This window comes from Epinephelus lanceolatus, chromosome 5 (assembly GCF_041903045.1).
Source record: "Epinephelus lanceolatus isolate andai-2023 chromosome 5, ASM4190304v1, whole genome shotgun sequence".
NCBI classification, from domain to species: domain Eukaryota; kingdom Metazoa; phylum Chordata; class Actinopteri; order Perciformes; family Serranidae; genus Epinephelus; species Epinephelus lanceolatus.
This window is the reverse complement of record NC_135738.1, coordinates 25,613,087-25,636,816: the sequence shown is the minus strand read 5'-3', so window position 1 is coordinate 25,636,816 and position 23,730 is coordinate 25,613,087. Positions and strand designations below refer to the sequence as shown.

The 23,730-nt window shown below is 41.4% G+C and overlaps 3 protein-coding genes across 3 annotated transcripts; all 3 read left to right on the top strand.

The window, feature by feature from the left end:
• Positions 1 to 302: 302 nt before the first annotated feature.
• On the top strand, positions 303 to 5,522 carry pdp2 (putative pyruvate dehydrogenase phosphatase isoenzyme 2). The gene is made up of 9 exons (XM_033634153.2): positions 303 to 420; positions 1,165 to 1,300; positions 1,409 to 1,627; positions 1,831 to 1,950; positions 2,048 to 2,334; positions 2,484 to 2,589; positions 2,687 to 2,923; positions 3,029 to 3,328; positions 4,625 to 5,522. The coding sequence occupies exons 2-9, from the start codon at positions 1,220 to 1,222 to the stop codon at positions 4,898 to 4,900; spliced, it is 1,626 nt and encodes a 541-aa protein (XP_033490044.1). The 5' UTR covers positions 303 to 420; positions 1,165 to 1,219; the 3' UTR covers positions 4,901 to 5,522.
• A 245-nt stretch (positions 5,523 to 5,767) lies between these two features.
• Positions 5,768 to 15,926, top strand: LOC117262549 (B-cadherin). The gene is given in 16 exon segments (XM_078167965.1): positions 5,768 to 6,139; positions 7,512 to 7,592; positions 7,685 to 7,834; positions 7,933 to 8,088; positions 8,192 to 8,392; positions 8,436 to 8,555; positions 8,643 to 8,771; positions 8,857 to 9,034; positions 9,131 to 9,383; positions 10,094 to 10,236; positions 10,339 to 10,563; positions 10,744 to 10,983; positions 11,069 to 11,199; positions 11,730 to 11,790; positions 11,793 to 11,866; positions 13,593 to 15,926. Coding segments are annotated over 16 exon segments (2,421 nt in total). The 5' UTR covers positions 5,768 to 6,112; the 3' UTR covers positions 13,845 to 15,926.
• A 103-nt stretch (positions 15,927 to 16,029) lies between these two features.
• tmem253 (transmembrane protein 253) lies at positions 16,030 to 18,384 on the top strand. Its single transcript, XM_033634425.2, has 7 exons — positions 16,030 to 16,187; positions 16,311 to 16,472; positions 16,580 to 16,690; positions 16,788 to 16,844; positions 16,934 to 17,044; positions 17,186 to 17,332; positions 17,641 to 18,384. The coding sequence occupies exons 2-7, from the start codon at positions 16,314 to 16,316 to the stop codon at positions 17,692 to 17,694; spliced, it is 639 nt and encodes a 212-aa protein (XP_033490316.1). The 5' UTR covers positions 16,030 to 16,187; positions 16,311 to 16,313; the 3' UTR covers positions 17,695 to 18,384.
• The last annotated feature ends 5,346 nt before the right edge of the window (positions 18,385 to 23,730 follow it).

The window sequence follows — 23,730 nt, the reverse complement described above, 5'->3', positions numbered from 1 at the left end:
GTAGCAATTGCTAACTTTACTTTCCAGTCTGTTGTAGTTAGTTAATTACCAAATAGACACAAAATGAGCACCTGCAATTCAGCAATATTCCCAAGTATGACGCTAACGGAACAAAACGTACATTGAAAAGTAATAAAACTAACTTGAAACCGAAATATCGCCTTAAAACTTACAATTTTATTCTAAAATTACATTAACTGACGATACGACCTGTTAGGTCAAGCGCGGTGTCTAAAACAAAGATCGTCTATTGAACTTCTTTTCCTACAATGTTTTTCACACACTTTCCTTTCCCCCCCAAATGCGTCCAGCAAGAACTACAACAGTGCGTCAGATGTCAACGTCACACGTCCTTACCTATGGCTGTCATGTATAGAGTTTGTCGAGGGACATCGCTTCATTCGTAATTTCACAAAGTTTGTAAGTATTAAATCCATTAAGTGTTTATTCAGCGTGATGTTGAATATATGAACCAAATAAACCTGTGTCCGTTTAGCTCAACTAAAGGTTTTGAGATGACTATAGTCGCCTCATACGTTAAACGTTAGCGAAGCTAGCCAGCTAACCTAGCAAGCTAACTTAGCGTTTTATATGTTGATAACTTAAATGTTATCTAGTCAGCTTGCACAAATTAACGCCACTGAAATGTGATAGCGAGAAGTCTGCTGCTCTAGATCGGCATACGGTCATAACAACTTGAGTATGGTTTTAGTTTTAGTTTTAAGCAGGCTAACAGAACATCTCACTCGCTTGCTATCTTTTTACATTGACTTAGCTGCTTGGTTGTATTCATAACAGTCGTGTTGGTATCCAGGGTGTCTACAGGTTCTTAAAATGTCTTGATATGTCAAATATGTATTACGTTTTCTTTTTATATGAAATACATTAAACCTAAACTTACCCAATTGTTGTCCTTACTGTTCATTTTGAACTGACATTAGTGTGTTTACTTGGAAAGAGCACTTACACATGTGTCACACACACACACACACACACACACACACACAAAGATATTTGTATACTATGTATTTCTATTGCAGGTTTGGTCTTAAATTTCATATAAGATGGTATAACAAGGGTTTTAAAAGTCTTTAATTTAACTTAATTGTATCTGCAACACTCTGATCACCATACATAATTAATTTCATTTTTCCTTTGACACAGACATTTGGGTGAATAAGTAATACAACACCATACCAACAGCGTTGCATCAATAGAGATGTCTGGACGTGTGTGCGCCAGCATCCTTCAAAGAGCTTCAAGCTACACATTAACACTTTCCTCTGCTGCCGTACTCCAGGTTTGAACCCTGATTGACTTCTTGCTCAAGTATTTGATTATTATTTTCAGTTTTATTTACTGTATATCCCATTCTAATGCTGGTATCAATCTTTTTTTCTTCATACAGTATTCCAACGTTGTAGCATTTTCGTCTTCTCAGCCTCGACCAGCCCACCAATGTCATTTCTCATCCTGGGCTACCTCCAGACCAGACCAGTTCTGCTTTACTGGTGAGGAGTCAGGAAATTGGTCTCAAAGTGGGCAGCGCCACCTCTCAACTCATCAGGACCTAGACTTCCAGCTTAGCCAGGTCCAAATCAACAGTATTCTACGATCCAATGAGCAGGTAATGGAAGTCCCTGAAAGTAGACCTATCTGAAAAGACTTGATGGATATAAAAACACAGTGGCCAAGCATGTCTCTGAGGTCATAGTAGGGTAAATGGACTAGTTTTTCAGTCTAATTAGATAGGTAAGTATTACATGTAGAATATCTTTGAAGTTTTTGAGTAACCCCGTACATCTGTGTGTATGTGCATGTGTGTCTCAGACTGTGAGTGTGCCAGAATTTGATGGCAGGGGACTCAGTGCTGTCAAAAAGTTTGAGAGCAACCAGCTGGCTGCTAACACACCTAATGAGGACCGTCGCAGTGCAGCCACCTGCTTACAGGTATGCATTTTCTCCCCTCTGTCTGTAATCCAATCCATCTCCCTGCTTCTCTCCCTCTTCTTGTAAGAATTAATGTAATTATTCTTATCCTTTCCAGTCTAGGGGTATGCTCTTCGGAGTGTTTGACGGCCATGGGGGCTGGGCATGTGCCCAGGCCGTCAGTGAGCGTCTGCTGTACTACATTGCTGTAGCAATGATGTCAAAGCAGAGCCTGGAGGAGCTTGAGAAATGCATGGAGCATGGCAGACCTGTTCCTCCAATCCTGCAGTGGCACAAACACCATTCAGACTTTAATTACCGTGAATCTGCTTCCCTGTACATCGACCACCTCAGAGTCTTCTGGCAAGAATTACTGGACAGTGGAGAACACGGTGAAGGCATGATGTAGGTACAAAGATATGGGGTAATCCCCTGCACCTATATTGTACATTGCAGGAGCTAGGTGCACATGAAAATATGCATAGTAAATCACAAACAGGTCTGTAAGTGTAATCAGTGTAATGGCAAATTATTTCCCTCTCCTCCTTTTCTAGTCCTGTGGATGCGATGGACCGTGCTTTTAAACGACTTGATGCTGACATCTCCTTGGAGGCTCAAGTCCCTCTTTCCAATGACCTGATGAAAAGCACAGCTATCCAGGTAATAAGATAAAACTTTTATTTTTTTACTGTTTTATGCTGCTTCAGTGTATTTAAGGTCACACAGTGATGATACCCACGCATCATCATCTGTCCAGGTTGCGTTTTCTGGTTGCACTGCCTGTGTGGCTTATGTTGGCACAGAAGGGATCCACGTGGCTAACGCTGGTGACTGCCGAGCAGTAGTAGGGGTGCTGGAGGAGGACGGTTCATGGAGCGCTTTGCCCCTTTCCCAGGACCACAACTCACAGAACCAAGCTGAGATGGAGAGGATCAAGGCCCAGCACCCGCCCTCGGAGAGAGACACAGTGGTCACAGATGACAGGCTGCTTGGGGTGGGAGTTCTTCATTGACATAACACCTAACAAGCACTTAACAATGAATTTACTGCTGAATTTTAATAAGTCACTAGTCCTAAACCTTTTTTATCGTGCTGTCAGGTTCTGATGCCCCTGCGTGCATTCGGTGACGTACGATTCAAGTGGAGCCTTGAGTTGCAGCAGAGCATTTTAAGCAGCCTGGAATCCGGAGTGGACCTGGACTCTCTCAACCTGTACCAGTACACTCCACCTAACTACCTAACTCCGCCCTATCTGGATGTGTCACCTGAGATAACCTATCACAAGCTTAGACCTCAGGACCGCTTCCTGATCCTCGGAACTGACGGACTGTGGGATGAACTAGGGAACGAGGAAGCTGTACGACTCATTGGAGAGCACCTGAGTGGGATTCACCTACAGGTGTGTGTTGAATGAAAAGCCGCCTTTCCATCAACACTTTTGAGTATAGTAAACTTAAAACCTGCACATAACCAGTACAGGCATGTTACCAGATTGCAATAGTCGTTTTCACTGCTCCATCCAGGTCTCATTGTATTTCCTTTTCTCTGGTGATACAGAGGAACATCTGCACCTTCCTGATTGTCCACAGACGGGGGTTGCAGGCTTACATTTTCAGAACAAAAAAGAACGTTTGGACCTAAGAGTCTCTGTCAAATCAGTGACCTATGTAAAATTAGTGTATTGAGTCCTTTATGAGTGTGAGTGATGATTCTCTTTACGAGTCAGCTGACTGCAGTGTCTCTAGCTTCACCTTTTAGGTCCTGTTTAACGATTTCAACTGAAAACGGTAAACTTTAGTTGAGTTTTGGCCGATCGTTTACACAACAGAGGCGTTTTGGGTGCCTGAAAACGCAATGTTTTGAAAACGGGTTCCAGAGAGCAATTTTTTGGAAATGGCAGTGCTCCATTGTCATGTAAACTTGCAATATGCATTTCCTCTAAAAACGGAGACTTTTCGCACATGTGCATTACGGTTCCAGTCACTAGGCATGCGCGAGAAAGTCGACCATCACAACAACAATGCCAAGCTCTGTTTGTGCTGCTCACCCTGTTGATTTGAAGTGAAGTGTAGATCTGTTACTGTACCAACTCCACCTTGTCGTCCATCCAGACAAAGTTATCTGTGCATGCTTTCGCCATTGTGTCTTCTTTGTTTTGGTTTGTAATCACCATGTTGTAGAAGAAGGCATTTCAGAGCAGGCGCATGGCGTCATGCCGTGGTGTTGCTTTGCAAATTTACATTGCCACCCATTGGCCTGGTGTGAATACTACAGTGTTTCCAGTAGATTTTGCGGCTCTGTGTGAACGGGGATCGTTTCAATAACGTCGTCATATAAAGGCAGAAGTTTTTTAAAACGCAAATGACAGACTTTTCCGTTTTTAGAGAAACCGTTGTCGTCTAAACAGGGCCTTAGTTTAGATTAGTGTGCTAGGTAGCTCAACAGAGGGGTAACGAAAAAACAGGACGGTATGTAGCAGTTCCTGGTACCATCCACAACTTTTGATGATGGAAAAGCAAAAATAAACGTTCTAATGTGTATCGAATTTAACTCAACTCAACCAAACCGGACTGCTTGGTGGAAACAAGGCGTAAATGACATGTATTGTTATTCTCCTGATTGACAGCAACAGCAGTTTTCAACCTAATCCTTAGAGTTTTATCCTGAAACCTTATCCTGTTCTTATTTTTTCCAGGCTCCTGTCTCTCCATCAGAGAGGCAGATGAAATTGGGCCAAATCCATGAACTCTTGCTGAAGCGCCGGGCCCGTGCCTCCCCCGCTTTGGACACCAACTCTGCCACACACCTCATCAGACATGCTCTTGGCACTGGGGAGTATGGAGAACTGTGCCAAGAGAGACTGTCCTCTCTGCTGGCTTTGCCAGAGGACCTGGCTAGGATGTACAGGGACGATATCACAGCTACTGTAGTGTATCTGAACTCTGATCTGGCCAGACATCAACAAAGCTAACAGAGGGGTTTTTTTGTTACTACGGCTGGACGAGATTTAAAAAGAAACACAATATTCAGCTCTGTTCATCTCATTGCCAACTTTCCCCAAGGCTGTCATTTTCTGGATGTTTTGGGATGATCATCACAACCTGTTACACACATTGATTTATAAATATTTATAAATGAAAGGGCAGTTTTCAGTATTTTATTATGGGAAAGTACATGGAAGGAACCACTGTTTCATAAACTTAACACGCGTTACACATTCATAGTATTTATCAGGTCAAAATTCAGACTTTGTGAAGGAAAGCTTTTGATCATTTAATGTATTCATGAGGGACATTTTATAGATATCACCTGAGTTGCATGTTGAATGTTGGCAGTTAAAATGCTACAGTATAATGAAGACACTCACTTTGTTCCTTGTCTGGAATTGTGTTTCTACTTCCCTTGCAAACTGTGCTTTGGACAATCTATCTGTGACGTGACTGTTTACATGACCCAAGTGTAAGCTCTGAAGTATCGTTTTAACATTGTGTAAATGTACTGTCTCCAGTGTGGCTGTAAGATGTATTTATGTCGACACTCCACTCAATGAGAGCAAAGGTGCAAATACTTCATAATAAACAATTGAGAAATAATTTGGTTTGGCTTGTGTGTTTTTAATCACGGAGACATTTGGATTGAAAAGTGAATGAAATAAAATTACATACAGAGCCCACCATACAGAACATTTTGAGTTTGACACTTAAAGCTGTGTGGGAAACAGAGTTTTCAAAGTAAACTGCAAGTGCTGAGTGTCACAGGAGTCAATCTGATCTTCAAGTGTTATGTAAACATTAGTACTCACAGGAAGCAGCATTATTACACTGAACTGAAGGTGACAGTGGAGTCCATAAACACACCTGCCTGTGTGACACTGCCCGAGGTCACCTCTAGCTTCTTTGTTTTTTTTCACCAACGTTTCACTGATAAAATCAAACTACTCAGCATCATTAGGAGCAAGGAGCAATGATTAGTGTAGCCACAGGCCACTAATAGGACAAATAGTGACGCTGAGTCTGGAAGAAGATTTAACTGAATGAGGAACTCTGACGGTCTTTAGTGAAAGCCACAAACTTGGCAGGCTGCCATTTGAACAAAGCAGCAGATCCAGTCCAGTGACAACGGAGGAAAAACCTGTGGAGTTTTAACAGTAAAAGAGAAGACAAAGAATAGCAGGATTTTTAGGATGCTCTTTTTGCTGTGCCAGGTCCAGGTGAGAGTTAGTTGGAGTCATTATATTCTTCAGTCACTAATTACTGGGGTGTCTGGCTCACTACAGCTTGTATATTTATTGCTTTGCCAACCTATACTGTGTCATTTTTATATTTAGAGTGTTTATTTTTGTCACTATACATATACATAAGTATTATGAATTAGTTAACATTAATATATATTTAAAATCTTAAGTAAATATATTTGTTTATATTGAGTATTTCTGTGTTTTTAAAGTGCAGTAGGCCTGTAAACAAAATTCATAATTATTTAAAGGTCCCATATTGTAAAAAGTCAGATTTTCATGTCTTCTTTTTTTTGTAAATATAATGCAGGTATAGGTTCCATATAAATACTGTGACAGTATCAAAAGTCCACAGAGAAATGCACACACTGTGTTTTCAGAAACTGTGCCTTAAAACAAATTGCTAGAACTTCGGTAAAGTTATGATGTCACAGGTCTATGGACCTCGTCAAACTTAAAATATTAACATTTTAAATGGGTTCCTGTTGGAATGCTAAATAATGGATGGAGCCACTGGTTTGTGGACTGCTGTTTTGAGGCCAAGATTTTGGCATTTTGGCCGTCGCCATCTTGGTTTTTGGAAGCCAGAAGTGACCATATTTTGACAAGACAGTGGAGCTGTGGAGGAGTGAGGGGTTGATCTGCTCATACACTGTGGCGATGCTTCAGAGACAACATGTCAGTCAAGCAGCCAGCTTTTAAATATGTGTAAATTTGGGCCTTAATGAAATGTAAACCGGTGAATGGGTGAATTTAAAGAGTTTGCACCAGGCTCTAAACCTGTTTATTTCTGCTATGCGGTTTGGCGTCTTAACATGGGTGTCTTAGGGGATTTTCTCTGTTTTGGAGCAAGCCTTAAGTGGTCATTTGATGATCATAAGTTTTAGACACTTCTGCATTTGCTTGATTTTTCCGCCTCGGGGGTTGCTGCTAGAGCGTGTGTGACTGACATCAGCTGACAGGAAGTAAACATGGACCCAAGCTGTTGCTTAGCAATGCAATTCCAGTTAAACGTCCTGTAAAGACAGGGAGTGCTGTTACTGCCATTCCCCCTCAATGACAATGTAGCGAAACCAAAAGTGCAGATGTAGGCGACATAGAAATACTGACCAATCACAGCAGACTGGGCTTTTTTGGAATGGAGTCTTTAAAAGACAGGCACTTAAATGGTTTCAGACAGAAGGTGAATACAGGCATATTCAGCCAGACATTAAAGCATGTAAACTTGTAGACACAAAAAATACAAGTATAAACCTGAAAATGACAATAATTTAACATTTACACCCTACTACACCAACACAGTATTATACCCCCATAAGACAATGTCTGAATAATGTTTGTTCCTCAGTGTTTGGCCCTCCTGGCCGCAGCAGGAAGTCAGCCATGCTGCTCCTCAAATGATGAAATCCCAAGAGGCAAAAATCTAGAGGTAAATTTAGAGGTTATTTTATAATCTTAAACTTTATTGATTAGTCTGCAATGATATATCTGACTTGACATTGTGAGCTCTGATTCAAACAGACCAACTCTGACATGAGCCTCGAGCCACTCCCCACCATTGAGTTTCCACACGTTTCAGGAGGTTTGAAACGGATGAAGAGGGAGTGGGTTATTCCAGCAATTAACGTTCCAGAGAATGAGCGGGGTCCATATCCCAAATCCGTGGTGAAGGTAACAAGAGAAGTACTGAGCGAATAGTTTTGAATGCAGTTTCACTAAATGTCTTTGCTGTGATTACAGCTGCCCTGAGATAATCTGTGTTTTTGTAGATCAAGTCAAGCAACCAGGAAAGGGTGGCGATAACCTACAAGATCACTGGACCCGGGGCTGATCAGCCTCCTGAGGGTGTTTTTACTATTGATAGGCGATCTGGGGTGCTATATGTTACCCAGCCACTGGACAGGGAGAAGACAGCCAAATACACTGTGAGTTAAACAAAGCATAATCTCAATTTTTACAGCTAATCCCCTAACTACGTGTTTATCTTTAAGCACAGTTACTATATAATATACATGATGTGTGTTACAGCTATGGGCCCATGCACTGGTTGAGGACATCAAGGCTGAGGAGCCCATGGAGCTCGTTATCAATGTCATTGACCAGAATGACAATGCTCCAAAATTCACTCAGAACCCTTTCTATGGCAAAGTGAGCGAAAGCACTGACGCTGGTGAGAGAATGCTTCAGCATACTTTACTTGCTAAAATGTGAATTTCATGTCCTAATATTGTATTATCTTTAACAGGTGACTCCATCATGAAGGTAACAGCAGAGGACAAACAATGCTATATTAAGGTATAAGATAAAGGATCAGGTGCCCAATGAGGGCATGTTCGACATAAACCCAGTGAGTGGACTGATCAGTGTGGCGGCAGGCGGACTGGACAGAGAGGTAATAAAATAACTACTCGTCTATTTGCAAGACTTTCTAATTCCTCATTTCCATTGTTACTCACCCTCACCCTCAATCCTGTGTCAGACCCAGCCAGAGTACAAGCTGATCATTCAAACTGCTGATATGGAGGGAGAGGGGTTAACAGCCACCTGCACTGTTATCATTACTGTTACCAATGCCAACGATAATGCTCCGCAGTTCACCGCCACATCTGTGAGTTAAAAATGTCCCTTCATAATAATGTTGAGATAAGTTTAATCTGTAAATGCATGTAGTAGAGTTTCATGTTTCTTCCCAGCTATCCGCATCAGTCCCTGAGAATGAAGTTGGAGTGGAGGTAATAAGACTAGAGGTCACTGACAAGGATGAGTTAGGATCTCCAAATGCCAACAGCAAATACTCAATAATCAAAGGCAACGAGGGGGGAGAGTTCAGCATCATCACAGGCGCCAATAAAATGGAGGGAATCCTCGTAAAAAGCAAAGGTTGGGACACACCTGTCTGTTTTTCATTCAGTAGGTCATGTTGTTTTACTCAGCAGTACTTCATTGTTCTGTCCTTGCTCTCCATCTCTTCCAAGGTGCTGGATTTTGAGAGCACTCCTGTCTTAACTCTGTTGGTGGTGGCGACGAATGAGGTGCCATTTTCGGGACAGGTGTCAACCTCGACGGCCACAGTCACTGTCACAGTCGTGGACGAGAACGAGCCTCCTGTTTTCATTCCAGCAGAAGTCCATGTACGCATCTCAGAAGATGCGGAAACAGGGAGTTCTGTGGCCGACCTCAGAGCGAAGGACCCAGACACAACCAGGAAACAGAGCGTCAGGTAGGAATAAGTGGGGTTCACAAGGGCTGAGCTTTGCTTTAAAATACTGTCCTTTATTTGTCTTCATCTTCACTGGTGTGGTAGTCAGGAAAAATTAGAATGCAGCAAGCAAGTCCAACATGGACTGAAGCATTTGCACTTTCGCACTCTATGTACTTTTGTGCTTGTGCCTTTTGTTGTTTTAATTTTGATGATTACTCCTCACAGCTCATGAAAATCAAAAATCCACTATCTCAGAATATTAGTATATTGCACAAGACCAATCAAAAAAAGAATTTATGATACAGAAATGTCAACCTTCTGAAAAGTACGGTCATTTATGCACTCAATACTTGGTCGAGACTCCTATTGCACAAATTACTGCATCAATGCTGTGTGACATGGAGGCCATCAGCCCATGGCACTGCTGAGGTGTTATGGAAGTCCAGGTTGCTTTGATAGCGGCCAATATCCCATAGATTCTGTATGGGGTTCAGGTCAGGCTAGTTGGTTGGCCAGTCAAGCACAGCAACACCATGGTTAGCAAACCAGTTACGAGTAGTTTTGGCACTGTGGGCAGGTGCCAAGTCCTGCTGAAAAAGGAAATCAGCATCTCCTCCTCATAAAGCTTGTCAGCAGACAGAAGCATCAAGTGCTCTAAAATCTCTGGGACCTTGCTTTTTAATTTTCTGTTTTAGTTCTGATCAGGTTGTGTCTCTTGTTTTTTTCAGATATAAACTACACAATGACACTGCCAGGTGGCTGAGAGTTGATAAAGACTCCGGATCAATCAAAGTTCAAAGCAACATGGACAGGGAATCAAATTACGTCAAAGGCAGCAAATATACAGTCCTAGTTTTGGCTTACGACAATGGTAAATGTTTACTTTTGGTCTTACCTCACAACACTGTTACTACCTTCTATCCCATCTGCCAAACCATAATCCTGCCATGTCCTTCTCTTCTCATTCTGCTAGACACTGTCCCGGCTACAGGGACAGGTACTCTGGTCGTGAGTTTGTTAGACGTTAATGATCATCTACCCGTGATCAAGCAGAGGAAAGCCAGTCTATACAGTCGTGACCCTTTACCTGCCCTGCTGGATATAGTGGACCTAGATGGACCTGGTCATGCTGGACCGTTTACGGTGGAGCTTCAAGGAGAGCACAGGATTAACTGGACTGTTAGCACTAACGCCACAAGTAAGAGACATCATTGACGACATACACACAAACATAATGTAGAAGTGGTCATTGAAATCACAGCTACTAATCTACTAATCTACAGTGACATGCAAGAGGAAGTAAAACTCTTACATATTTACTCAAAACTCAAAGCAAGCCCTGCTCAAATGTAATTCTGCGTCTTTTGTCCCCTTGCAGGCAACGTGGCCGCCCTGGCCCCCAAACGAGAATTGTCGCCCGGGGACTATCATGTGCTGATGCGTATCTACGATGTTGGCATGCTCTACCAAGACAGCACACTGAACATCGAGGTGTGCCAGTGTCAAGGGGCTGTCTCTACCTGTTTCATCCCACATTCTGAGCCCAGTGATCTGGACGTTTCTTCTCTCACAACTTCATTTCTGGCAGCAATTTTTTTGTCTTTTGTGTATGTAGCAAGTCTTTTGTATTCACCCTATGTCCTAACTTTGTTTTGGTTCATTTGTTTCACCTTCAGTTGCTCAGATTTTTCTGTTGATTGCAGTACTGCTCTTGCTGCTGCTGCTGTTTCTGAGAATAAGGAGGAGCTCGGTGAAGGATGTCCCTCTTCTCGAAGAAGTACCCAGAGACCACATTGTCTACTATAATGAGGAGGGAGGAGGTGAAGAGGACCAGGTAGGAGCAGGAGGTTTAAATGCATCTGCCCATTAAGGTGTCTTGTTAGTTTCCCTGATTGTCAGGAAAACAAAGGCAGGCAGACTAGACAGAAGAATCGCTGCATGATTACAGCACCAAAGCAACACAGACAATCTGGTAAAGGGAATGTTGACTGGAAGTGTGCAGGAAGTTGAGTGATCTAATGATTAACAGTGCTAGGAAATTTACTGAGGGCAGTTGTTTGGTGGAAGAGGAACAATCAGTTGTGGAATGACAGGAGATACCATATTAACGATGCAACATGATGCAGATAAAACAGACGAAGCAGAGGATAAGTCAGGTGGAATCATGACACACGCTGCAAACATGCTGTGGTATAGATCACATTACACAACCCCCTGCTGCCTTCTGTGAAACTGAAGCCCTGAGTCATGCTAGTCAGAAACAAATGTTCCTAAGGCTGCTCTAAAGTATTTATGTTAGGGCTGTTTCAGTGGGAAGTTATTAGCAAATGATTGAAGGTCTGTTCCCCTTTTTTTGTTTTTTAGGAGTATGACCTGAGCCAGCTCCACAGAGGGCTTGATAATCGTCCTGAAGTCTTCTGCACTGACTGACTGTCCAGAGTCGGCCACACTACCGCCTACAACTCCAAGCCAACGAAGAGATTGGGACATTCATTGAGGATGTGAGATATGTTGAATTTTATACAAGAATATGTTTGGTACATACAAGTGAAACAAGCTATATAATATATCAGTGCATTATTGTACTGTCACTGGCCACTTTCAGGTACAGGTTAACTGCGCGTTAACACAAATAGCTAATCAGCCAATCACATGGCAGCGACTCAATGCATTTAGACATTTAGACATGTAGACATGGTCAAGACGACCTGCTGAAGTTCAAACCAAGCATCAGAATGGGTGAGTCACCAGAGATCAATCCAATAGAGCACCTTTGAGATGTAGTGGAACGGGAGATTGTCATCATGGATGTGCAGCCGGCAATCTGCAGCAACTGCGTGATGCTATCATGTCAATATGAACCAAAATCTCTGAGGAATGTTTCCAGCACCTTGTTGAATCTATGCCACCAAGCATAGATTCAACAAGGGCCAGTGTGTAAAATGGGTTGGAAACAGTGACATCAGTGGTCAAATTCTAGATTGCAGGGCTCACTTGCTCACCCCTCCCGTCGGGTAAATGACGGTGGCCTCGTAGGGACAAAAAGCCTTGCGCACGAGTTTTTCAGGAGTAGGTCTATCTAGCGACGAGGTGAATGTTTATTTAGAAATCTAAACCATGTTACGATATTGTAATGAATCCCTCACGAGCAGGAGACCAGAGGAGCGTTCGGGAAAAAGGTCTGTTTATTTGAGTACTCCAGAAACTCCGGTAACACTCCACTCCGTCCCAAACTCTGACTCTTCTGGTGTAACAGACACACTTCATAACTTTACATGCATACTCGTTTACCATACTAAGTGGGGACCCCCCTCCCCTCTCTGCTCCACCAATCTCCAGCCCGCACACTGACTGACAGCGTAGCCGGTAAACAGAGCTCAGCTGTTTATTTAGCCTAGCAATATCTCCGGACTATAGTAGCTGCAATGGACGACTTTGAACGCGATTTTGAAGAGTTTCTTGTAGCGGACACAGACCCAGAGCCATACCTGTTTGAGCCGGAGCACACAGATGAGGAACTCCATGTGTTTGATGCTGAGCGGGTGAGAAGAGAGGCTGAATGCACAGAATGGGATTCGGTGCTATTGCTGCCATTGCTGGGGAGATATATCATCAGGAGGAAAAGTGCCGCAGAGAGTGCATCACAAGGAGTGAAGTTGCGTCTTCTTTTCCTCGCAGATGATGGTTCGGGTTCATTCTCTCCTGTTGCGTGGTAAGTGTGGTCCATTCGCAAACTTTATAACTAAAAAAACTTTTCACTACTCTCTATAGATGAACTACTAAGACTCTCTGCTGTTTCCTCCTCCTTCTTCCTTCCTTCTGCTGTCTTCGTTGGTTCATTTATACACGCGAAACGCGTTCTCTGGCTGGCTGGATTGTCCACTCGGTCTGCCGTACATACATGGCGGTGCAAGATGGCGATATATATATATATATATATATATATATATAAGCATAATTATAAGGCTACGAAAACCAAACGAATTTTATTTTATAGCGATCATACACTTATATAAACATATTAATGGGTAGAATATTCAGATTCAGATTCAGATTGACAATAAACCATGCCAAATATTACACACTGGCCCTTTAAGACAGTTCTGAAGGCGAAAGAGGATTTAACCAGGTACTAGCAAGGTGTACCTAATAAAGTGGCCGGTGAGTGTATGTTTGTGTGTGCTAATAACTCAGTATGTGATATGTTTCCTTGGTCTCCCCCTGTAGAACTTGCACGCTGCAGACAGTGACCCTACAGCTCCACCTTATGACTGTCTTTTGGTGTTTGACTATGAGGGTGTTGGCTCAGATGCGGGTTCACTCAGTTCACTCAACTCCTCAGACTCAGATGAGAAGCAGGACTTTCCGAGCCTGGCCCTCTGGGGACCACGTTTCAGAAGGTTGGCTGACCTGTACACAGGCGGGATAGACGAGGACGATGACACAGAAACACTGCCAGGAAAAACAGAATGGGTCTGACATGCTCCTGTGACCTGTGTATTAATAGACCTTCCAAATTTGTGTCCATCTGCCGAAGGTCCTCCAAGTGCTGTGTGACCTCTTTCTGCTGCCTTCTTGGACTCTTTTCAGACTTGTACTGTGGACTAAGATGCTCATACTCTGTTCATTAGTCATTCTTGGCCTTCCTGGCTTTTTCATCGCACTGGATGAAATCTGTAGGTAAACAATTACATTAACAAACTAAATGATATTTAAAAGTATTCATGTACCAGGCTTACTGAATATCAAATGTTCCACACAAGATTGTCTCCATGATGTCATATTAGTGTTACATTTACTTTATGCCAAAATCTGATTACACAAACAAAAGTAAACATTGTTTACTCTGATGATAATGAGCAACAGCTTCAGTCACTAACTGTACTGGAATGCTAAGTCATGACTTGTAAAAAAAAAAAAAAAAAAAAAAAAAAAAAGTGGACAATATTTGAAGTGATGGAGTTGGGACTTGTGTGTGTATAGCAGGCTTACTGCATTGGCAGGCCTGTGGTGGAGCTCATAGTTACAGGGCACTTACATCAGACTCCATCAGACTAAAACTTGACAGAATAATGCAATGACACCATTATTTTGTTATTTTTCATAAAAAGTCATGGGTTGGTGTGAAGGCCACTGGCAGGCTGATTTGACTCATCTCTCTAAAAAAAACCCCTATGAATCATTTATTCATTCATTATCTGTCACTGCTTACTCAAGTCAGGGTTGTCAGGGGTGGCTGGCTGGAGCCTATCCTTATGGACATTGGGTGAGGTGCAGGGTACATCCTGCATAGGTCACCAGACTATTGCAGGTCTGACACACAGAGACAGACAACCATTCATGCTCACATTCAAACCTATGGGCAATTTAGAGTCACCAATTAACCCAACCTGTATACTTTTCGACTGTGGGAGGAAGCTGGAGAACCCGCAGAAAGCCCACGCTGACATGGGTTTGAACCCGCAACCCTCTTGCTGTGAGGTGACAGTGCTAACCACTGTGGCATCATGCTACCCCATCATCAATCACTATAGCTTGCATTCTGAGCATACTCTTTTCTTTATCAGCATATTATCCAGGGAGTTCCTCAGGGTTCGATCATAGGTCCTCTCCCATTCATTTTTCATGCTCCTACTTGCATGGACACACACCTGCTTACATCTCTGAACTGCTCATCCCCCATTCCACCTCCTGACCCATCAGATATGGTGACCAATCGCTGCTGTCCATTCCATGTACCCAGTTAAAAACTAAAGGCGATCGAGAATTTTCTGTTGTTGGTCTTAAACTGTGAAATAATCTCCCACTTAAAGTAAGATCTTCCCCGTCTACTGACATATTTAAAACCCATCTCAAGACCTATCCCTTTTCTTTACCCTTTTAATTATCATTAATATGACACACCTGACCACACTGCGTAACAAATGTTTTTTCTGTGTTTCATTTTGTTGTCTGTGCAATGCTTTTTGATATATGATGTTGTGAAATATTGTCAAAATGTTACCGACATATCCTATTTATTTTATTTGATCATTCCTGTGTTGTTTTTTTTCTTACAACAGTAGATGAAACACTGATCCTGTGTACTGTAGTTTTAAATGTAGATGGATTTGAGGGCCTCAGGACTCTGGAGGATGTTCTTCATGGCAGAAAAATAACTTTTATGTGTGTGTGTATTTTCTTAATAATCCTGTTTTGTTTTGTTTTCACATACTTTTATATGATATCTTATCCGTATTATGTTTACCCTCATAACATCTTATTGTGTGTTTTTAACATTATCCTGTGATCTGTTGCTCTTATCTGTCATATTTTCTTATTATAAATATAATTTTTGTTTCCTTCTGCCTTTTAATCGTTAAAAGAGAGTGTGTTTAAGTTTTGCGTCATATTTATTTGGCATCTTGGGGAAGTTTGCATATTATATAAACTATTATGATTCTTGTACTACAAGGATGTGAGGGTTAGGATGTGTATTTATGAGTGGATAATATGGTCAGAACACAAAGTATAATCTTAAACTGTCTCTCAAATTAAACCAGTCCTCTGATGTCACAGAGACCTTTGCCTACAGATCTGATAAGCTCTTTAGTCATGGCCAATGATCTCCCTGAATCACCTCCTCAAGGGTGGACTTCAACCATTCATTATCATACAACTCAAGTGAACTTTGACCCCCCTGGATCTGCTGCGCTACACTGAGGAATAACAGCAGCAGTGAAAACAGTCTGTTTAATGTTTCTTATTTCAGCTAGATGACATTTTCTGATGATATGAGGGCCTGTGGATAAATGAGTGAAAGCTCGACAACATTTAGGGAAGGTAAGCAGTCACACAGACTAAAGTGTAAAGTCTGAATCATCAAAGGTGTGTGTGTGTGTGTGTGTGTGTGTGTCCGTTTCAATATCCATATTGTTTTCCTACAACTTATTTTGTGTCTTCCAGACCATGCAGAACATGTTCCAGGAGGGGCTGTACCATGTGTTTTTTAAGGAGACACCCCCAGCCCGTCCACTGACCCAGGTTACCGATCACAGGGATCTAATCAATGGCAGGATTCATCGTTGGTTTGGAACTGTGGTTAACACCAGACTTTTGGTCACTGGGGTGAGACGCTACTCTCTTGTGCTTGTCTAAATCATTGGTTAACACAACTTTTAAGCCATTAAACTATTAAACTCTCTGCCTGCTTTATCCAATGTGTTTCCCCTCAGGTGGTGCAGATCCTCAGTGCCTTAGCTTGCATCCTCGCCACAATCACCCATGCATGCGTGAGCTACAACTGCTCCATCTCTATGACAACACCAGTGTGGTCAAGCCTATTTGTGAGTCCACATCTGCTCCGACTGATATACACATTAGACAGACAGAGACAGGAAGTGAGAGTCAAACACTGGGTCTTAACCGTTTGTGTTGTTACAGTATGTGGCTGCTGGCTGTCTGGCAATGGAGGTTCAGAGAAAAGCTAATAAATTAAAGGTAAATACTTTGTGTAGTAATTTCAATATAACTTTGTTTCTGCCAACGACAACAGCTGCCTTGTTTAATTTTGCATTAATCATGAACAGATTATCACTCTGATGGGTCTGAACCTATTTAGTCTGCTGTTTGGCATCTCTGCTCTCCTGGCTAACAGCCTCAGGTCTACACAGCATGTTGCACTCAACACAAATCAACAGGTAATTCAACAACAACAACAAATTTCTAACCAAACAAACATAACATTCAATTTTATTTAAGTTACTGAATGTGTATCCACAAACGCTCTCTCTGCTGTAAGTGAACTATCCTCCCTACTTTCTCCCCATTCTTCTAACCAGCGAATTGGATCATACGTTGCAAAGGGGAGCTCCATTGCATTTACTGTACAGTGTTTACTGGCGTCAGTCTACGTACTTTTCCTGTCGTGGAGAGGCCTGCGTCGCTACAGTCCTCCCCATACTCAGAGCTACAACCGCCTCTCACAGGTATATATTGTAGGACAGGATGTACATAATAACCTGGGCATGACAGAAAGATTTGCTCCCTGTTAACTTGGTTGCTTTGGAAATTTCCAACTCAGTGGAATAGGGTACTTTTCTCAGGAAAACAGTTAAACTCTGGCAGCTGATTTGCTGAGATGATGACAGATGATGAAATGTTTCTGAGGAAGTTCACCAAGTACATTTCCAGTGAAATAAATCAGAGATACTAAATTAAAAACCACAATACTAAATCCAGATTATCACAGATTGTTGGATGGGGTCTGAGTGTTTTTTTGCTCTTGTCTGTGCAGGATCCAGATGAAACCAACGGGCCTCTACTGGAACAAGAACAGTTCAGCCTGTGAACACACTCCTGCTTGCACAGCGTTTTTGTAAACTCAGTTACTGTTGTTGATCAGCATCTGTATGGTTGGTATGAACAGACTGTACAATCCTGATAGAGGAAATTGTTTGAAATGTTGTGAAATTCTATAATGCCACCTGACCGATGTGTCAGTATCACTTCTCCTTTGGGATTCCAAAAAAACTTTTATGTGACTTTCCTGAACAAAGTGAAACAGCAAAGTTAAAACCTACTAAAATAAACAGCATGTTAAACAACAGATGGTGTATATAAAGCATACAGACTTTAAATACTAAATTATACAAAGTGTATGCATGTTATCACAGCTGAGCAGTCTCATGATTTACATAGTTTTGTGGTGAACACTAGAGGGCAGCACTGCCACTGTTTTGTCATGTTGTGCAGTTTGATCCACAAATGAACTTCCCTCTGTTCAGTGTTAGAATAGATGATGAAATTGTTTCACATAAATTGCCAGATATAAGAAATCCGAATTAGTGATAGTTATCTGCTGCACACCAAAGACAAGGTGCAGGTCAGGGTGATGATATACTGAAGAGAAGAAGACCGCACACTAAGCTGTAATGATTTAACTACCAATGTTTTGACCACACATTCTTTCTCACAGGAATTCACTGTTTGATTGATGATCACTAAGTGTAAATAAATGTTCTGTTTTACTAAGCTTGAATCGATGTCTTTAATTCTTCGATTGGTCTTAATTTCCACATTCAGACACTCACCTTGACCCCAACTTCACCCTAAACCTTCTAACCTTAACCCTATTCTTTCAATTTCTTTTGAAAGATAAGATAAGATAAGATAAGATAAGATAAGATACACCTTTATTGATCCCACAATTGAGAAATTCCAGTGTTACAGCAGTCAAGGAGAAAGAGTCAGATTAAAGATTTCACTATTTAAAAACTTAAAAAACTAGGCATGCAAAACAAAGTACAAAAAAATACAAGAAAAAGCAATAAAAAATAATAATAATGAGCAGAGGATAAAAAGTGAGCAATGGATTAAAGTGAGCATATTTAGTGCAAAGTGAATATTCGTGGGGAGAAGGCAATGAACAACAAAAAAACCCCCAAATGACCCAAAAAATTTGCAAGAAATTAGAAAAAAAAATAAAATTAAAAACAAGAAAATTTGTGAAAATAATTGAATAAATAAAAAAATTAAAAAATAAAATAAAAAAGACAGAAAAAAGAAAGTTTAAAAAAAATCAAGGAAATGACCTGGAAAATAATAATTCTGTAACATAATTTTGAATAAGTAATAATTATCATAAATATATCTTCTTCCCGTTTTCTTCTTTTTCCACAGTTAAAAAAACCCAAACTCTAAATCTATTTCTTTTTTTTTTGCAATTTGTTCAACATTTCTTACAAAGTTGCTCCTTTGCTGCCTTTTTTCCCATGTCTTGGAAAGAAATCACACCAATTTGTTCGAGGTTCAAAGGTTTAAATACTTTGACTGAAAGCAGCACAAGAAAAGTAATCTCGCTCCAGGTTTCAAAGGGTTAAAACAAAAATATCATACTGTTGCAAAAATGTCCTCCCTGTTATGGTTTACTCAAACTGGTCCTCACAGAGGTACATGTCCACGAGTACACAGAGTTCAGGCACAGTGATGGGTGTGGTGTGTTTGAGTATTCAAATGATGGAGGATTTCATTAAGGATATAAAGCAAGGTCATACACCACTCCTATAGTGAGCACACACACACACACTCATGCACACAAACAGACTTGTGAGAGTGAAAAAAAAATCACAGAGGAGCTAGTTTCTCACGGCATGTCTGGCTAACAGCTTCCAGCTGTTGCCTGGTTGGGAGAGCTGCTATGGGAACACACCGAGTACAAAGGGAAACATGGGATTCATTAGCAAATGGACACAGAAGGAGAATAGAAGAAACCAGCATGGCGAGGTTGAGTGTCCTCACAGACACTGACAACTGATTCCTCTGATAGAAACCACTTTCTATGTGGTACAGTATGAAAACTACTGTTTGCATGTGTGTATTCGGTGTAGCTGGTGTTCCATGATACAAGTGTACATGTTCAGTTGTACAAACAATCCATTTGTTCAGATGTCTGCATCTCCTGCCAGTACACTAGAATGGTTCCATGCTGCATTTACACAAGATTGTTCAGTGTGATCAGAGGTAGCAGCCAACCACATGACAGAGTAGCCTGCAAATCAAAAGTGACAAAATGTCGAGGCAGGCTTTGTTTCACGAGCCTGCCTGGATGCATTAGTGCAGCTGTTTAATCTCGTGGTCTGCGGTTGGGTGATGAGTAATGTCTTTTATCTTTGGAGTGTATCTTCATTTGACTCCACAGGAAATCCTCCTTCTCCTGCTCCTGGAGCACAGAGTGTGAGAGGGAAATGACTGAGGTCTGGATGTGATGACAAGAGAGTGAGTGTGTCCGGAGGAAAGGAAGTGGTGACTACATGAGGGGATCCCCTTTGATAAGTCTGACTGATACTCTGACCCTTTCAGCAAGATGGCCTGGAGGGATTTGATCTGAGACACCTGGGAGTGACTGGCTGAATAACTTCACATTTTTCATTTAAAAAAGGAAGAGAGGAGAAAACTAGAATTACTCCCTCGTGGTTGCATGCCTCCGTGAACCTGTGAGGTTGCAGTGGTTCCAGACTCATGTAGCCATGACAGTTGACAATGCTTCAGACATGAATGTTGCTGAAAAGAAGCTACAGGTTTTTAAACATAGATGTTTCACACACATCTTCAACCTGGCAACAGAAGACCTGTACAATCAGCACAGTTTCAAGGTGGGCACCCAAGATTAGTGTCACCAATTCAGTATCTGACCCAATGCTTCCCCTTCTGTTCCTGAGTTATGACGTTGAATAATGGCCAGAAGCGTTTTATGCAGAACATTATTGCCCTTTTTCGACAGTCATGGGCTTGGCATCTCCATTACAACCACTCCATTACTTTAACCCATGATGGCTTGTCGTAAGTGATGATGTTTAAAAGCAGCAGGCTGATCCACTCTAAAGTCCCATTACTTTTGTTGCATATGTTTTTCCACAGCAGGGTAGGTAAAAGAAGTTTACCTGTTGGAAGTGAGCTGTTTGCAGAAGTGCAGTAAGAGCCTGTTGTCTGCAGCTCTTCATCAGCATCTCACTGTGGCTGTTTCTGCTTTTACTCTTCCTCCCTGTTGAATTATTAGACTTGTCTTAATTGAAGAAAAGCTGCTAACTATTTCAGTAATAGCACATTTCATTTCCTATAGATTCTTCACAATAAAAGTCCCCCATGACTTTGTTATGGATAGACTTTTATTGTGAAGTAGTTTTCAAGCAGCAACTTCACACAACTTCTAATACGGCGGATAGCGAACATGTAAGAGTAAAAGAAAGCAGATATCTAAAGTAAAAACAGGATGCAGGAAAGAAACTATACTCCAGACCACAGAGATGCAGTTAGAAGCTACAACACTTGTTTAGGATGGAGCAGAGAGGTTGACGGTGGTTGGCTGAGGTTGGCGAGACATCACTGCTACCTGCTTGAGGGCGGGCACCTGGCTTTTGGACCTACTCCAAAGATGGTCCATCTCTGGCACAGCTTGGCATCTAAACTGAAAATGGAAACATACATCGGCACAGCATGGCTTTACTCTGCGTGGCCAAGAGTGACAATGGAAAAAGGGTATATGATGTCACAATGAAGTTGACCTTTGACCTTTTGGATATAAAATCATTACCTCATCATTATCTTCTGTTAGACATTTGTGTGAAATTCGTATTTTGTGAGGTCACAGTGACCTTTGACAACCAAATTCTAATCAGTTCATCGTTGAGTCCAAGTAGACATTTGTGCCAAATTTGAAGAAAGGCCTTGTTGAGATATTGTATTCACGAGAATGGGATGGATGGGCAACTCAAAAACGTAATGCCTCGAGGCCAAACTGTCCCTGGCGTGCAGGTATTAAAAAACAAAACAACAACAACAAAAAAAACATAAAACAAAAATAAAATCAGACAAAGGCATAATCTTGAGAACATTCATCAATAATTTATTTTCTTACTCTCAAGAGCCACCACTGCTTCTCATCTTGAAAATTCATCAATTTCCAACAACACAGTTTTGAAAAATGTAAAGTTACTATACAAATTTTTAATAGAAAAAAGAATAAATTAACTGTGGAATTCAGTTATCTTTTTTGTTTTTTATCAATTCCACATTTTTTTTCTACAACACCTTTAATGTATTGTTACAGTTGAACAGAACTGATAAAATCAAGTTACATGCTCTATTGTCTGGTAGGGAAAGTGTTCTACTATTAAACTGTCTGTTAAAATAAGCTTCATTTTGCACATCTGGTAATTGAATCTATTGATAACAATGAAGATGTCTAGATCCTACGTGACAAAGCAGTAACTGGTCATTTTGTAGCACCTGAAAGGGTTGTTACAATGTCAGAACTAAAAAAAAAACCCCAAAACAATACTGGTTCATATAAAATGGAACATTGTTAAAACAATGAATGTGAATGTTAAAAACCCCACAAAACCTTACAGTGCCCCTCCGTACATACAGGAAAAAGACTGATAAAAGAGTTAGTTTGTTTCTCTCGGAGTATTACAAAAACCTCATACGTTTCTATGGAGCACAGAAAATATGGTGTGTTTGGAGCTACAGAGGGAGGGGGGACGTCACACTTCTTCACATCGGGCTCAGAGGTCAGAGATTACCACAAGGTTAAGAAGATAGGACTTTCTGAAGGGGGCGAGGAAACACTATGGAGCAAAACGTGCTAATGTTAGCATATAGAAGTCAGATGCTGAATGTCTTTGGGGGTCTTTTTTGTCAGTGGATCTGCAGGGCATGCACGGGATTGTGTCTTTAGCACGCAAACAGTGGGCGAAGACTTCGAGTGAGCAAAGCGGGGTCAAACTTGCACTCTAATAGGTGACTTGAATATACTAGAGACCTATGAGATGGTAACCAGGGAGTGCTGGTTCCAAGCCTGGGTAAAGACTGATCAAACGTGACCAGGCATGAAGGTGGGTAACTCTTGGAGAACCAACCATGCAGGGAGTGGGCTAAAGCCTTCTTATTTAAATAGTAGTAAGTGGCAAATTACAACAACTGGTGTCAGTGCATAAAGGAGACACAACACTATGAGGGACAGGGTGAGATGCGCACCATTCCTCCTCCACGTTACACCAATTATCCAGACGTAATGGTGCTCCAAGTCTGTAAATGTCTCTCTATCACCGAGGCGTCATAATCTTAGTAAAATCAACATTTGATTAATTCAGATTTGTGCAACAATGAAGTTTAAACATAAACTCTGGTTAGGGGAAGATGATTTCGATACAGCTAAAACATGCAGAGTTCTACTTCCTTCTTACAAAACCAGATGTGCTTTTCTAACCCTGTTCTGAATATCGGATTGATTGGCATGTTTGAGAAAATAACTGTTTGTGTCACTTCTGGCTATGGCTTCTCTTCTGGCCCTGACAGCGGGGTATTGATTAATGTCGACCTGAAATTCGATGTCCGTGTACTTAATAAAAAGAGCACTGTCGCGCGACACATTATCAGTGGTTCTAACTTCTCTACTTTCCCAATACGCACTTTGATACAACTCATTATTAAAATATTGAGAGTTGAAAATGGGAACACACTAATTGTAGGTCCAGTCCTCATAGACACTGTTAATGTTGTGCTTTTCAAAGTACATTTGAATAAAGAGAAAAGTTACAGAATGGCTATAATCTGTGGGGAGTTACTGTTTCTATCTTAAAGGAGTGGCTGAATTACAGTACAAATGTAAAGCACCAACATGTTTGGCACTGATGAACTTGTACTCAGAGTTCACACTGTGTGTGTTCAGTCGGGGAGCTCCTGTGATGCTGAAGAGATGGACAGAAAGATGAGAAAGCACAGTGCTACAAAAGGGGGACTTGCAGATACTCAGCATGGCAAGAACCGGTACACAGCCAAAGACCAACATTGAAGGAGAGACACTTGTGATAAAAAAAGATGAGAT